Source organism: Callorhinus ursinus, unplaced genomic scaffold, assembly GCF_003265705.2.
Source record: "Callorhinus ursinus isolate GAN/ISIS: 27379988/994484 unplaced genomic scaffold, GSC_fseal_2.0 scaffold4, whole genome shotgun sequence".
NCBI lineage: Eukaryota > Metazoa > Chordata > Mammalia > Carnivora > Otariidae > Callorhinus > Callorhinus ursinus.
In genome coordinates, this window is record NW_027397066.1 from 128,486,391 (window position 1) to 128,502,206 (window position 15,816).

The 15,816-nt window shown below is 47.6% G+C and overlaps 1 protein-coding gene across 3 annotated transcripts in view; it reads left to right on the forward strand.

Moving 5' to 3' along the window:
- Positions 1-2,448: 2,448 nt before the first annotated feature.
- The window catches only part of FHDC1 (FH2 domain containing 1), a 40,468-nt gene continuing 27,100 nt past the window's right edge, over positions 2,449-15,816 (forward strand). For 2 of the 3 annotated variants that reach the window (XM_073892371.1, XM_073892373.1), the window contains exons 1-2: positions 3,684-4,058; positions 8,893-9,524. In XM_073892371.1, coding sequence (XP_073748472.1) covers positions 9,030-9,524 — 495 coding nt within the window. In that variant the 5' untranslated portion in view covers positions 3,684-4,058; positions 8,893-9,029. Of the gene's footprint in view, positions 2,557-3,683; positions 4,059-8,892; positions 9,525-15,816 lie in introns of those variants that run through there. The other variant, XM_073892372.1, reaches the window with a different exon arrangement.

Genomic DNA, 15,816 nt, shown 5'->3' on the forward strand with positions numbered 1-15,816 from the left:
GAAGAGAGGAGAAGGAGAAAGGACGCCAAGGCAGTGGACACAGGAGCCCAATTTAACTTCTCTAAACTAGAAAATACAGATTGGTGGGTTTCTAGGGTTGGTGTGAGAATCACATGTGGTGCCTGACACACGGCCAAAAGCAATTATTTATATCAGCTTCCCCAACCTCTAATTGCGGTGAGTGGATGTGGATATAAAGTACAGATGTAAGAGATGAGATTTGTGGAAAGAGCAACAAATTCAGCGAATACTTAGATACAATGAATTCAGAAGAGAAAAAGAACCAGAGGAAAGCCAGGATTTCAAATTTTAAAAATCTAGTCTTTCTTTTTTTAGATTTTATTTACTTATTTGTTAGAAAGAGAGCACGAGAGCACAAGCAGGGGGACCAGCAGGCTCTCTGCCGAGCAAGCAAGGAGCCCGAATTTGGGACTCGATCCCAAGACCCTGGGATCACGACCTGAGCCAAAGGCAGATGCTTAACCAACTGAGCCACCCAGGCATCCCTAAAAATCAGGTCTTAAGTAAGAGGGTACAGGTAGGATAAGTGCTAGTTTTAAAAGAAAGATGAGTTGACCCTTGGACATTGAATTTGGACCTGAGATATTACAGAGACAATATGGATTTGAGAGTCACTGACCTAGAGGTGAAGTCAGAAGTGGATGTGCCTTGTAGCTCAAGTTTTCCTGCCCCTCACACTCCTAGACACTTCCAAGGACATACACCTAGTGTTGTGTTTATAAGTTATTGATTTTCTTTAAAAAGCTCCCTCAAGAGTTATTTAAGCTTCAGGCCCTATAAAATCTGTACCCTTACAGGTTCAAGTCAGAAGACAGAACCCATGGGATAATGGGAGACAGAGTTGGAAGAATCCAGTTACTGTCCTCAAAGGGCAAAAGGGGTCAGCAGAGGAGGCCAGAGGGGCAGAGAGAAGGCCTATAGGCCGGCATGCAGCAGGGAGATCGAAAAGACCCGACGTTGAGGATGGGTCACTGGATTTGACTCTTCAAAAAAGTGGCTGATTTGAAAATGTGTACTGAGTACAGTGTGGGGGAAGCCCAGGTTGGGGGGAGCGTATTGATGAGGCGAATTGTGCAGTGAATGTAGACTTTTCATCTGGCCAGCCCTCCATAAAAGAAAAGGAGAGGATACCATTCCGCTCCTCAGTTTTGAAATTCTTCATTTTGCCTGTGCAGTCCATATTCCTTTGGGATTAGTATTAACTCCCTGAGCATGGATCTGGCTTTCTCTTTTATTACATTTCCCACTCCTTGAGATTTTCTCTGCTCTTGGTTGGATCTACTCCTCATGTGTAGTGTAAGCCTGGTCAATGGCTAAGAAACGGGCTGGCAAGGATTTTGTTTTTTGTTTTTGTTTTGCTTTGTTTTTGTTTTTGCCCTAATAGCTTCACTTTTTCCATCCACATGGAGGATGAGTTGTGGGAGTTCAGGGGTTGAAGACCAGGGTGGAGAGACAGAAGTCATCGGGCACCAGAGGCTGGAAAACTGTGGTCTGTTATCTGTTAACCAAGTCAAAGGTAAGGATGACTTCATCCCCACCCAAGGCGCCTCTCCACCCCTGCAGCTGATTTCCGACCGGTTGGTTTGCCCAGGAAAGGTTTTCATTGACTATGGCTCTCGCTGCCTGGCTTCACAAGTTACTTTGAAAAAAAAGATGCGATTAAACTGTTCCCCGTTTTTTTCCCTGTGAGGAGTCTTTCCCAGACAGCGTCCGTTCATGCGATCTGACTTGCAGTGGACTTTTTTTCCTTTGCTTTGCTTAAATATAACTGAAAGATCCTTGTTACCATCATCGAGGAGATTTAAAAAAAAAAAAAAAGCAACAAACCTACAGGTTGGCAGGACCCAGGGAGGAGGTGACCTTTGGGCAGCTCCCGCTCGGCTGGGATTCGGCTGGAAGGGCTGGGACAGTGCACCCCCATGCTGCCCTAGTGCTCTCGGGAGAAACAAGCGTGGGGCCGAGGGTGGCCTGGCGCGCGCGCCTGTGCGTGTGCGTGTGCGCGCGCGCGGAGGGCGTGCGTGCAGGAGTGTGCGTGTGCGCAGGGAAGGGTGGCGGGGAGGTTGCGGCAGAGGCTGCTTTGTGGAAAGCACTTGCAGGTTCGGAAGCGGCTTGGCGCCTCCCCTTGCGGGTTACACGAGGACACCTGGCTCTTCTTCACGCTCGTACTTCTCTGTTTCCCGCCAGCCCTACTTCCTCCGGCGCCTTCGGGTGCGGGGAGCAGCGTGCCGGGTGGCGGCTTGTAGGCTCCCGGGACCCCGGGAAGGTGAAGGTGAGCGCCGCGGCGCCGGCGTTGGCGCTCGGAGGGTGGGAGGAGGGAAGGGGCCGAGCAGGAAAGGGCGTGCTGCCCTTTGCGGCAGGCGCTGGGAGCGGGCTCGTCTGCAGCATTGTTACCTGAGGCAGCGGCTGAGCCCCGCCCCGCGTCGCCCTGCCCCCTCGCGGTCCCGAGCAGCCCGGGCTGCAGAGACCCGGGAAGCGGCGTTGGCACTGGGAGACAGCGGTGGGGCCAGGAGCGCGCGCGGGGAGCGCGGGCCGCGGGTGAGTGGGAGCTGGGCGGCCGAGGCCGGGGCGACCGCCGCTCGGGGGCACCGGGAGCCGGACACTCCCCGGCTCCCGAGGGCCAAGGGCGGGGATCAGCCTGGACCCCGGGCTGCGGCGCCAAGTCTCGGCTGCCTTGGAGCCACAGTGGGAAGGGCTGGGAAGGTTTGCGCGCTCCCTCCACACCCACTCGAGTGACTTTGGTGCCTGCATTGCCCAGGCTGCGGAGGACAGCTATCGGTCTGTTGAGGCCAAGACGCGCGGGTCTGGGCCCGCGTCTGGGGAATGAGCTAGGTCACGGGTCGCCGCCCGGCTGGACCAGGATCGGCTAGTTTAGCTCTAGCTGCTAAGATTTTTTTGATAAACCGCGCCCCCACTTGATCCCCGCCCGACCTAAGAGCGTGCCACTGGCCAGTGGGAAGCCAAGACTTGCCGTTCCAGAAAGTGGGTGCGGGGTTGGCGAAGACTGCGTCGGGGTGATGCGGACCGAGGACAGGACGGCTCTTGCTCTCGCACACTGGTCCTAGCCGTTCGAAGTTCAGATTAGAAGTTTTGCCGTCAGCTTGTGGAAGTTTGGGGAGGAAGCGGGTGGGCTGGTGGATTAGCTCCAGCCGCCGCGGTGCCGGTAGCTCGGGAACTGCGGGCTCTCCGGTTTTATCCTCCGACCAAACACCAGGAGTCTCCCCCTCACACTTTTTTTTTTTTTTTTTTTTTTTTTTTTTTTTTTTTTTTTTGCCGGCTCTTCACGGCTCCTATCCGCTGATCCGCAGTGCGGCCGTGAGGCTTTCTCCCCCGCGCCCGGGACCCAGACCCCGGACATCGGGGAGGTGTCTCCGCGAAGGTTCGAGGACTGGGCAGAGCCCGGGTCGGCGAACCAGGAGATCCCCTCTTTCGCTTCCAAGCACTGAGACACCTTCCCTCTTTAGGAGGAACCGACCCGGCTTCTGGAGCCCTGTGCGGCTGCTGGGCGGAGGGGCGGGTACCCGGGGAACCGCGCTGGGCCCGGGGGTGGGGCGGACCCTAAGCCCGGGTCCTCCGGGCGAGGGGGCGGGGCCGGGCGACCCTCCCCCCCACCCGACACGCCCAGACCCGCCTGCCCAAGGGGCCCCGGGAGGGACGAGCTTGTGCGGCGTCCGCTCCAGTCGATTCTGTTCGAGGACCGGAGGACACTCGGCGCTCCCGGGAGGCGGGGGACCCAGTCCTTCCCGGGCGTCGGCCCTTTCGGCCCCGCTGGTTCCCGCACGGCCCGCAGCGGCCTCTCTGCCGAACACGCCCTCGCCCCGCCGCGGCAGCCGCCCTGGAGCCTGCGCGGCCGTGTGGGCGTCTATCTCGGCTGCGCACCGGCGCCCGCTCCCCCACCGCCACTCCTGCCGCGGCGCAGATAAGGACGAGGCTTGAGGCTCGCGCGCGGCCGCGGGACCTCCCACTCGCGTCGCTCCTGGGGATTGGGGCGGACGCGGCGCCCCCCGAGCCCTCTGCACGGCCGAGCCGGGGCCGTTTTGGTGAGTGGCTGGGGCGGGACGCAGGACCCGGGGTTGGGGGGTGGAAGGACGCGGTGGATCGCTGGCCAGTGCAAAGACCTTGGAAACCTACTGTGTGTCCAGACTTCTTGAAAGAAGTCGTGGCCCCCGGTGCCCCCACGCCGAATTTCTTCAGGACCTGGTAGTCAGTTTTCAAACATCTGTTTGCACAGAAATTGCCCCTAGTGTTCGGCCGTCTGTGACCCCCCTCTCCTGACCCACAGTTGTCTTCCTGCAATGAGTATCGAGCGCTTCCTTCCCTCTCTCTGGAGCATCCTTGGGCGCTCCTTTGCTTTTTTTTCGTGGTTTGGGGACCTTGAGAGAAACGGAAAATGCACGTGCAGAAAGAAGCGTTCTTTCTCTGCTCTCTGGGTGTTGCGCTCGGGGGCATCTGTGAAGTGTTTCTGTTGTGCTGCAGATTAAACACGCTGACTGGAGACAGTCAGGGGTTCTTTGGCTGCAGCCTGCAGTGCCAAGGTGAAGCGCTGGATGTTACCAGCTCTGGTTCGACTGTGTGGTTGACATTCTGGGTTTAATAATCAATAAAGGTTTTGAAGGATAGGCGGTCGGGGAGGGGCCTTCCCCCAATGAATTAGTGGAGGGCAAAAATTCCATATTTTAGAATCGCCTGTACTCTTCCCGCCCTTTTTTCTCCCGCAGATAAAAGGGCTGTGTGTTCCCCTGTCTGCTCTCCAAACCTGGCTTGCTTTGCCCCCGTTTGTCATCAGAAGGGTGTGGGCCAGCCCTGTGACACAAGTCAGAAATGAAGGGGAAAGGTTTTCTGGCGGCTTTTCCTTGGCGTTTACTTTTGATTATTGTTGACCTAGAGGGTGAGTGAGCAGCTGAGCAACGGGGCCCCACCAACCCTCTTTCAGGAAAACCCTGAGCTCTGAACTGACTTTCAGGAACATGTTTTCCTCCGAAATATACTGTGAAATGAAACACATATTCTCTCTTCTTCCCTCCCGCTCACTCCCTTCATGTTTCTGACACCAAGAGCAAAGCAGTGCGGGCTTCTTTGAAGACCCTTATGAACATTCGCGTTCTAAGACTTTTTGCTTGCCGATCAGCTAAAGGCTAAAGACATGGTGCCAGCATCCTCCTATTAAAAATTCACATAGTTAAAAGATGCTCTGTTGAGCTATAGCCTCTCTAGAGGGTCCATCATTCAGACACACCCCTGATGCCTCATGATCAGCACTCAGGGGGCTTGCAGTTCTCATCTTCAGAGCCTTACAGTGGCAGCTCTACATTTTACTCAGGGCTGAACATTTGTCAGCCTTAGCAGCTGTCCTCCCTGCTGCTGAGGTCCCCAATCTGTAGGTGAGATGTTAAATACAAACCTGTCTCTGTCTGCCCTGGGGAGATTGATGGGACCCTTGACATTTTCCAGACAGAGCCAAGGCTAATTCCATTGTGCCTCCTGGCAATTGGCAGCTGTGAGAAACAGCAGTGTTTTCAGGGCGGTGGCATTACCTGTGTGCTAGCACACTTGGAGAGTATGCGTTTGCATCTTTACTGTGGACCGTCCCCTGGTAAATCAAATGCTCTTTGTGTATCCTCTGTTTTCATGTTACGAGACTGTGGAAAGGGTTAGAATGTCTGTCTGCACTCTCTTTTTCCTGTGTCTCCTTGACATTGGAAATCCTTGCCCAAAGGGAAAGCCCTATTAAAGCCCTTTTGAAGCCAGTAGTAAAAGCATTAGCATCTTAGCTAATCATTGCTGGAGAATTTATTCATTAGAAGCTGTTGGGGGCCTAGGATCCTTATTTGTTACCCTGGGAAAAAATTAGCCTGACAACATACCGGTAACAGTGTTGTAAATTTTATTTTGTTCTTTCAACTTTTAAAAATAACATTCTTTCTCTAGATGGGGCAGTGGTTAGAATTATGCCAGCGCCTAACTAACACGTGTCACTTTTTACTTTGACAAGCCTTTATCTTGTTCTTCTTCTGTGCAATGCACAATACTCAAAAAGACTTGCATCCTTTGGAGCTTTGGTGTTAGAAACTAGTGCTGGTGCACAACCTGAGTGTATGGTCTTTCTCACTCTTTTTAGTATCTCTGTATTTGCTGTATGAGGTTTAATGGCACATCTGTGGATGTACTTATGCCGCACTGAGTGAGTTATTGCTTTCTAGGATGGAGACTTTTTAAGGTTATCACCATTCTTAGCAGGAATAATCTGTAAACGAGTCAGCATATCTGTAGTTGGAGGTGACTTGGAGGATTAACAACTCTTCAATACATGAGATATTTTATGTACAAAAGTATTTTAAACTATGCAAGAGTAAACTGCCAAGATTACCTGTGCAGTCTTGAAAAATGAAGAGTTCAAATGTAACTATAAACTGTAATTGACAATGAGTCATTGCTTAAGGGGTGCCAACTATGAAAACAGCCTGGTTATGCCCCTAATGGTAATTATGAAAACTTTTAAAAGCCAGTTGCATCTCAAGTGAGCTGTAAGTTGGCTTGCATAAATCATTTCAGTTTTACTTTCTAAAAAATTACTTAGTGATGATGGCTACACAACACTGCAAATGTACTTAATGTCACTGATACACAATTATAAATGGTAAAAAAAAAAAAAATCCAGTTAGTAGCTGGCAATGCTATCTTCTACCTGTATATAGTTTTCAAAAGTTAAATATTCAAATGTTTCATAAAAACATTTGTGCTTATAATTTATTTATTTATTTATTTATGGGGTGAGGGGGAAGAGAGAGAATCTTAAGCAGGCTCCACCACCCCTAGCACAGAGCTGGACGTGGGGCTTGATCTCACAACCCAGCGATCATGACCTGAGCCGAAATCAAGAATCGGATGCTAACTGACTGAGCCACCCAGGCGCCCCTGTTCTTATAATTTAGAGATAATATAATATCTAATCACTGCGTATTGAAAAAGGACAAACCTAGTAACTTAGAAAGCAAAGAATGGGACTGTTAAAGGCATTTTTCTACCAGCCAGGAACAACTTAGCATTTTATCCATAAACCCAATACATATTTTAAAGAAAATATAACACCTGTGAAAGTAAAGAGAAATCATATATACCCATGACACTGGTAATATCGAACTATATACCAGGCATTTTGGTACATGTATTAGCTCGTTCATTCTTATGCAAAGCAATGAAACAATATATCTTTATAGTATACCTAAGGATGCTGAACCATAGGTTCAGCAGCCTACCTCACCTCAGATTGCCCATCTAAGTAGTAGCAAACCTGAAATCTGAGGAAAAAACAGTCTATTTCTAGAGTCTCCACTCTTATTCCCAAGGCAATCCTGCCTTTTATACATGGTTCTGTGTAAAGCATTTCATAATATTTGAATTAGTGCTATCAGACAGTTTACTCCTGCGCAACCCAGTATTATTTGACCACTGTGTGTCTGTAAGTGTGAGCTTCGACAGTGATGCTGTAAAAGGGTAATTACGCTCAGAAGTCCAGTCTAAAAAAGCCTCTCCATGTGACCTGTAGGAAACAGTCCCCTTTTTACACGCCCACATAGTTGGGGAGCTCACTTCATCGCCTGCATGGAGTCCCTTCTACATCCTCTGTTAATCTGTCCTTACATCTGAAGAAATGTGGTTGTTTTGACCTCTGTTTTCACATCAGGTCCATAACAACTCAGCACCAAAAACAAACATTTAAAGGCCAATAAAAACACAAGCCACCAATATAACTCAGTGACTGTGTGGATAAGGGATAGACCTGTGGCAGGTATGATGCGAGCAGCATATACTTGTGGGTATGTGTCTTCTCTGCTAATAGTATCACAGAAGAAGCTGAAGAGGTAGGCATGAAGTTCTGATTGTTTCTGAAGAGTGGCTTAACGAGAATCTAAAATGATAGCGTTGGCAGCAACGAGAGAGGTCATGGAATGGATCCCACCCTCCTAGTTTTACAAAGGACAAAACAGAAGTCTGGGAAGGTGAAGTGACTTGTCTAAAACGTAAACAGTAGGGGCGCCCGGGGTGGCTCAGTGGGTTAAGCGTCTGCCTTCGGCTCAGGTCATGATCCTGAAGTCCTGGGATCGAGCTCCACATCGGGCTCCCTGCTCAGCAGAGAGTCTGCTTCTCCCTCTGACCCTCCCCCATCTCGTGCTCCTCCTCTTTCACTCTCTCTCAAATAAATAAATAAAATCTTTGAAAATAAATAAAATATAAGCAGTATAGTTTGATTTAGAGCTACAACCTTTAATCTTCACATCTAGTGTTCTTCTCTCTGTTAGCGGGGAGACCACATCACCAAACGGAGCAGGAACATGGTGGCCCTGACTCTAGGGGAATGAGTTTGGTCGCTATTTTATCATTTCCAAATGCCCTGCCGCTTCCATGCAAGGCAGAGGATACCCAAGTGATTGGTAGGGGACATGTCCGTACAGGAGAAAGGCAGGGTCGTCCACTAATACCTAATGCTTCAGCCATTTGGGTAATTTCCCTAGGGGTTGGGTATCCATTGCCCAAAGAAAATGAGCCAGTTAGTGAACAAGTAGTTTATTCATAAACTGAGCAATACTTGCTGAACCTATAGCAGGTTCTCAATCAATATGTGTTTTATTGATTAATGGAAGGTTGCCACGTTGGGTTTGTTGGCTGCTCCTTTGGCAGCATTTCCAAGCAGTAAAATTTTGTTTGGTTCATATTTAGAAAAGTATCAGTCCCATTTTTTGTTCTTTTGGATGTGTTGCCTCTCATTCATTGTAATACCCTGCCATTCCAGGAGGACTGGCATGAGGCTCTGAAGGGAATAGCTAGCATTCAGATGTTTTCCTGTACCAATTTCAAGTTGTTTTATCTCTGTAGGTTTGGAAGATGACACACAGCACGGTTGCCTTTTTCTCTGGCAGCCGACCAGCGAGTGAAAAAGTATGACACAAGTTTGATGTTTGTGTCTGCTTCCCCAAGGCCAAGAAATTATCTCCTTAGAAGGCAACAGTACTATGCATGTTATGAATTGTGTCTCCTTGGTCAGCGATAAAGAAAATGGGACTACCACTGAGGCAGCCGGATTCATGATCGGGCAGACAGCACCACCACCCCCTCCTCCACTTCCTCCTCCCCCGCCTCCACCATGTCCGTATTCAGGGGAGGGGTTTCCTCCCTCTCCTCCTCCTCCCCCGCCACTTCCGCTCCCCGGGGGGCCTCTGCTCCCACCTCCCCCTCCAGGACTACCCCCAGCTTCTCCCATGAATGGCTACAGCCACCTTGGTAAGAAAAAGCGGATGAGAAGCTTTTTTTGGAAGACCATTCCAGAGGAGCAAGTCCGCGGCAAAACCAATATCTGGACTTTGGCCGCCAGGCAGCAGCATCACTACCAAATTGATACAAAGACCATCGAGGAACTCTTTGGGCAGCAAGAAGATACTACTACCAAGTCTTCCCTTTCTAGGAGAGGAGGGACTTTAAATTCATCCTTCAGGGATGTTAGGGAAGAGGTAAGAATGGATGGGATGGGGAGGGATAATCCTCGCTGCATTGTTTTGTGTTTGGAAGGGTGTGTACATTTCAGAATTTGCTAAAGCACTGAGAAGTAAGATAATGTAAGTTTGTGTGCTCTGGAAATGATAGAAAGGGCCTTATATGATGAGCCTGAGCTGACTAGCAGAAAAGTGTAAGAAGCATGCATGCCACATCCTCCCAGACATCCCGGTGGATTATGACCTCACGCTGAGAACATGCTATGTGGGGCCATCGTTCTTTGGCCTCTCAGCACTGCCCTGTCTCCAGCAACATCTGCTGCGGTTTCCCCTGGTGGAGCAGTTCTGCCGAAGTCCACGTTATTAGTCTCTGTCGAAACAAAAACCTGAGTTCCTGAACTCCACTAACTGAGATTAACTGGAACTTTCTGAGACAAAATGCCCTTTGTTAAAGACACCCTTAACTAATATGCCTCCTGGAGATTTTATCCCTATTTTTCCCTCTAGTTTTCCTTCCCTAAGTGTTAGGCGAGAGCCTTCATTCCTCTAAAGTGTGGCCATTGTGGAATAGAGATTTCCAGAGAGTTCAAAGCGTAAAGCTACTTTTAGGATTTTCTAGCAAACATATTGCCAGTTAGCAATAAATGTCTTACGTTGAGAACAAAATAAAGCTGGCAGGTTATAAGAAGTTCACTGAAAGCATGGCTTCAGAGCTACCAATTACCATATATTATAGAAACTGAGTCAAAAATCGTATTTGAAAGTACTCTGTTTAGAAACAAAGTAAATTGAGAAACCTCTGCTTGCTAGCAGAAGTACTGAGGAAACTAGAGATAGAAAGGAAAGAATGTTGCCCACCAAAAAGAAAAAGTGGGGGGGGGCAACAAATGTATCATTTTTTAAATCTCTTCTACAGGAGCAGAGAATATAGGTCAAAGATGGAGTGACTCAGGTAAGAGAGTGGGCAGGGCTCGGGGATGAGGTAGCAGGCTCTCTGCATAATTGAATTCTCAAGCCCACAGTATTGACCCCATTTCTCTGTCTGGCTCAGGAGCAGGTTAACTTCTCTCCATGGATCCACTTGGGGGTCCTTGAAATTAGTGGTATGGTCCCCTGTTGAAATAGCCAAGAGTCTGTGAACTATAAAATGCGGGGAATGCTGGGATTAGAATTAAGTGTGAACCGTGAAATTAATCTGAGAGGAAGTCTTTAGGACAACCCCTCGGGCCCTCGCCTGCTGAACTTGGACTTTTCCTGTTCTTCCCTTTCTGCAGAGCCCTTTTATTTCTTAGCGGATCCTTTCAATATTGGAAGGAGCAAAAAGTCACTTCCTTAGTACCCTGGCCTTCGCCCCAGCTTCCAGCAGAGACTCCTTGCTGTACAGTAGGGCATTTCTCGCCATTGTTTCCTCGTTCTCCTACTGCATTTCAAGAATTTTGACGGAAAGAGTGGATGGGTACAGTGGGAAATTGAGCACACCTCTCAGGAAACCACCCATGACAACCAGAAGGGGGTCTAGCTCACCTTGCTGCTAGGGAGGCAGCTACCAGGTTAGAATGCGTGGCCTCCTTTATAGATTGGAGACACTTATTTTGGCGAACGATAGTTCATGGGGCCACAAGGAGTTTGCAGCTTTATGTCTGCTAATTCAAAAGCAGGTAAGAAGCCCTCGGAGGGAGGGAAGTAGCAGGGGGTGTTGCATCTTGCCCCAACTACAGCCGAAGCAGAAGTGTCCATGTCTAGGCCACGTCTGAGTTTCAGGAATAAAAAGAGTCTTCCCCTAATCTCTCTCTATCCCCTCACGCTAGATACGTCTTTACTTTTTTTTTTCCTTTCACTTAAAAAATAACTGGAACCAAATAATTGTTATTTTTAATTGTGATAAAATACACATTACATTTACCATCTTAACCGTTTGTAAATGTACTGGTCAGTGTCATGAAGAGCATTCACACTGTCCTACAACCATCACCACCATGCACCCACTGAAATCTCCGTGTCTTGCAAAATTGCAACTCTGGACCCATTAAGTCATAACTCCCCATTCTCTCCTTCCCTCAGCCTCTGCCAACCACCCTTCTACTTTCTCTCTCTAAGAATTTAACCACTCTATGTGCCTTAGGTAAGTGGAATCATACAGTATTTGTCTTTTTGTGACTGGAGCATTTCAGTTTGCATAATGTCGTTAAGGTTCACCCATGTAGTATGTGTCAGAATTTTAAGGCTGAATGATATTCCATTGTATATTTGTAGCACATTTTGTTGATCTAGTCATCCATCGACGGATATTTAGGCTGCCTCCACCTTTTGGCTATTGTGAATATGGGTGTGTGAATATTTTTAACACTTATAGGTCCTAATCTGAGAGAAGCTGCTAGAAAGAAGAAGTAAATCACCATGACTGTGAGTCATAAGATAATCTAACTTTTCAACTCTTTAGTACTCAGGATAAGTAGGTTAGGTGGATGGATTTAAGTGTATATTAGGCAATATTGTCACATAACAGGGTTATCCAGAATTATTTTCAATTTTTCATGCTATCTCCAGCATGGCTAGAAGTATTATATATATATATATATATTTTTTTTTTCAGTGAAAGAATACAGTACATGCTATTTTCTTCCCTCATTAGACTTTCTTCTAAAGAAATTACAACTCAGCAGAGTGATAGTTTCACAAGGTCTGGTAATAAGTCTTCAGTTTAATCGGAAGGAGTAAATGGAATCCAGGGTTGAAAACACTAGTTCTCACCACCTGTCTGCGTGGAGTGGAGAATACCCTAAACAGCATGTTTGGCAGAGGGACCCATCCTGAGCCTGAACACAGGCCATAATTCTGGAGGTTCAGACATGTCAGGGATCAGATAATGTCCCCTTGAAATACAATAACCTCCTGCAGAAATGGCCTGCCATTATGTGGTTGGCTCCTACTTTAAAGTGCTTATAAAGCATTACAAATTAGTTTTATTATATTCCAGACAAAGAAGTTGCTGGAAGATAAGGAAGAGCTGGGTTTAGGAATGGCTGAATTTAGGAAGAACAACATTCAAAAGAGAAAAATTAGAATATTTAGCAAGGGGAGGGGAGGAAAGGTTATGAAATATTACTATCCTTGTGTTTTTGTTACCTAAAAATAAACTTGAGGAGGCTACAAATGTTACAATAATAATTAAACCGTAATAAAGTAATTAGAAATAACAAATATATTACTGGGGATAATAATAAAAAGAGTCAGCTCTTTGCGGAGTTCACTGACCTCATCCCTGAGAAGTTCCCTGTCTGTCACCACTGCTCCCCAGCCCCCTCAGAGCATTGCTCACACTGGTGGTTTGGGTCTGTACTTGTCTCCCTCTAGAATCTGAAATGCTCTTAAAGGGTAGGACAGTCTTAGCCAGTTGGTATCCTCCAAAGGAAATTAAAGGTAACTGAGCTGACAGAACTGAACCAAGGGGGCAAAGGGAGTATTTATCAGTATGATAGATCAATATGATCAAAATTGGGATCGACAAAACACAAGGTGAATGAGGCCTGAGGATGTATTATAAAACAAGGTGACTGCTGTTGATAACATTGTAGTCGGATAGTTGTTGGATAATTGAAGTTTGTTAAGAGTAGAACTTAAATGCTCTCACTGAAAAGGAGGAAACCAAGATAACCGTGAGGTGGGGGGGGGCCGAATCCTTCCACCATGTTTACATATAGCAAATAAGCACAATGCACACCTTAAATATCTTACAATTTTATCTGTTAATTATACCTCAATAAAAGTGAAATAAAAAAGGAAAAAAAACACAAATGTTGGAACACATGAGATCATTCAATATAATGTCTGTAGTAATCTTTACAATTAACATTAATAATACTATATAAGAAATAACTAAAATTGCTTATTAGGAAAAGAGTGAGGAAAAAAGGAAGGATGGAAGGAAGATTGCTTTTATAAATTTCTGAGAAGTAATAATTCTCCCACACTAATTCAGGTTATCGGTTATTCTTTCTCAACTTTTGTTATGTTCTCAGTATGTTCTAGAATTCTGGGACATGCTCAATCCAGAACTACAGAACTAGATGAGTATTTGAAATACATTTGAAAGAAAAAAAAAACTTCAACTGGGTTTTTATTTTTTTCCCCCAAACCCGGGCTGGAACATTTCCCAGTTGGCAGCCAACCAAAAAGAAAATGAAAACAAACAAACATCACAACCCAAAAGCTATGTCTATATAAGAGGATACGGGAAGATTTTTTAAGTTTTGCTTTTCCGAATTTGATGTAACATTGAAATAAGCACTACTTAGTGGTACTTAAGCAGTCCAGGAAGCCCTCTTTGGCATATTGAAACAAAAATGGTTTAACAATTTCTTCTACCTTGAGGACGTGATGCTAAGGGAAATAAACCAGTTGCAGAAGGACAAATACTGTATGATTCCATTGATGTGAGGCTCCCCAGAATAGTCACATTCTTAGAGACGGAAAGTAGAAGGGTGGTTGGCAGGGGCTGAAGGAAGGAGGGAATGGGGAGTTATGACTTAATGGAAACAGAGTTGTAATTTTGCAAGAGGGCAAGAGTTCTGTGGGTGCGTGTGGACACACGGTTGTACCACAGTGTGGGTGCTCTTCATGACACTGACCATTTACAAATGGTTCAGGAAGGGGGTCCTGGCTGGCTCAGTTGGTAGCATATGCGACTCTTGATCTCGGGGTCATGAGTTGGAGCCCTACGTTGGGCGTAGAGATTACTTTACAAAAAAATGGTCAGGGCGCCTGGGTGGCTCAGTCGGTTAAGCGTCGGCCTTTGGCTCAGGTCATGATCCCAGGGTCCTAGGATCGAGCCCCGCATCGGGCTCCCTGCTCTGCGGGAAGCCTGCTTGCTTCTCCCTCTCCCACTCCCCCTGCTTGTGTTCCCTCTCTCGCTGTGTCTCTCTCTGTCAAATAAATAAATAACATCTGTAAACAAACAAACCAAATGGTTAAGATGGTAAATGTTAACATGTATTTTACCACAACTAAAATGCAAAAGCTGTTTCTTCCTTGGAAGATCTTCCTTGGAAGGATGTGGGAGGCAGATTGTGTAGGGGATTGCTTGTAGATGAATGTACAGGAATTGTAGAAGAAATGAGGAGCGCTTAGAGTTGTGGTGGAGCCAGCCACAGCCTCTCCCGAGTGCTGCAGTCTCAGTGCTTCAGAGGGAGGCAGAAGGACCCTGGCCAGCCTCGCAGTCTGTGGGGACCCTGTTTCTCCAGCAGGGCTGCCTCACATCCTAGTGGGAAGTCCTCAGTCAATTCCCACATGTGGCCTTGTATTTCATTCCCTCGTTCTCCAGGGCTGGCGTTAACTCTTCAGTGGGCCTTTGATGGGAAAGCCCGTGAGCTCTACAGTACCCTGGCTGTCCCTGTTGTGACAGGCCCTGACTTCAGTGGGGGTCCTGCCCCCCTGTCCTGCGGTGCCCAGAAACATAGATTTTTGTGGATTGGAACTGGGGGGCAGGGAGGGAGCCGGGTTAGTTCATCCTTGTTCCTGAGGCTGGCTTTCACAGCCTGTGCATCCAGCACGCATGCAGAGTCCGCTGCTCTGGGTGATTCCAGAACACCGCCCAGTCCCCCACGCAGGGGTTCCTGAATTGCCCTGCTTTGAGATGGCAAGCATTTGGGGAGTAATAAGCTAATTTGCATTTGAAACCAAAACCGCTTTAAAAGACTTTAACAAACACATTTATAACACTGCTTTAGAAGGATGGAGTGTGACAGCCTGTGAGGAAGAGACTGCTCATGCACTAGGCAAATCTGAGGATGCCAATAGAGTGGGACTGTCCCTGGAATGCTGTCAGTTTTCCTGCTGTTTGGATGAGTCTCTGGGCTTTGTTTGCCCTGTAAGGTGCTCAGGGATGGCCAGCCCAGGTTTTTCTTCGGAGTATTGCTGAATTCTCTTAAATTCCTTTTTAAGATTTTATTTATTTATCTTTTTGTCAGAGACAGCGCGCGAACAAGCAGGGTGAGCGGCAGGCAGAGGGAAGGGGGGAAGCAGGCTCCCCACTGAGCAGGGAGACCGCTGCAGATGCAGGGCTCTGCGGTGCTCGATCCCAGGACCCTGGGATCATGATCTGAGCTGAAGGCAGACGCTTAACCACCTGAGCCACCCAGGCGCCCATCTCTTAAATTGGTGGCCAGTTTCTGAAGCTTTGCTTCAAGCGGTGGAGGCAGCCGCTACCCCAGGCTGTGGCTTCTCCCCTGTGTCAAGGGCATGATGGCAGCTCCTGAAGGCTGTCACAGCTGTGAGAACATGATTTCTATCCATCATCTCACATAGACAGCCC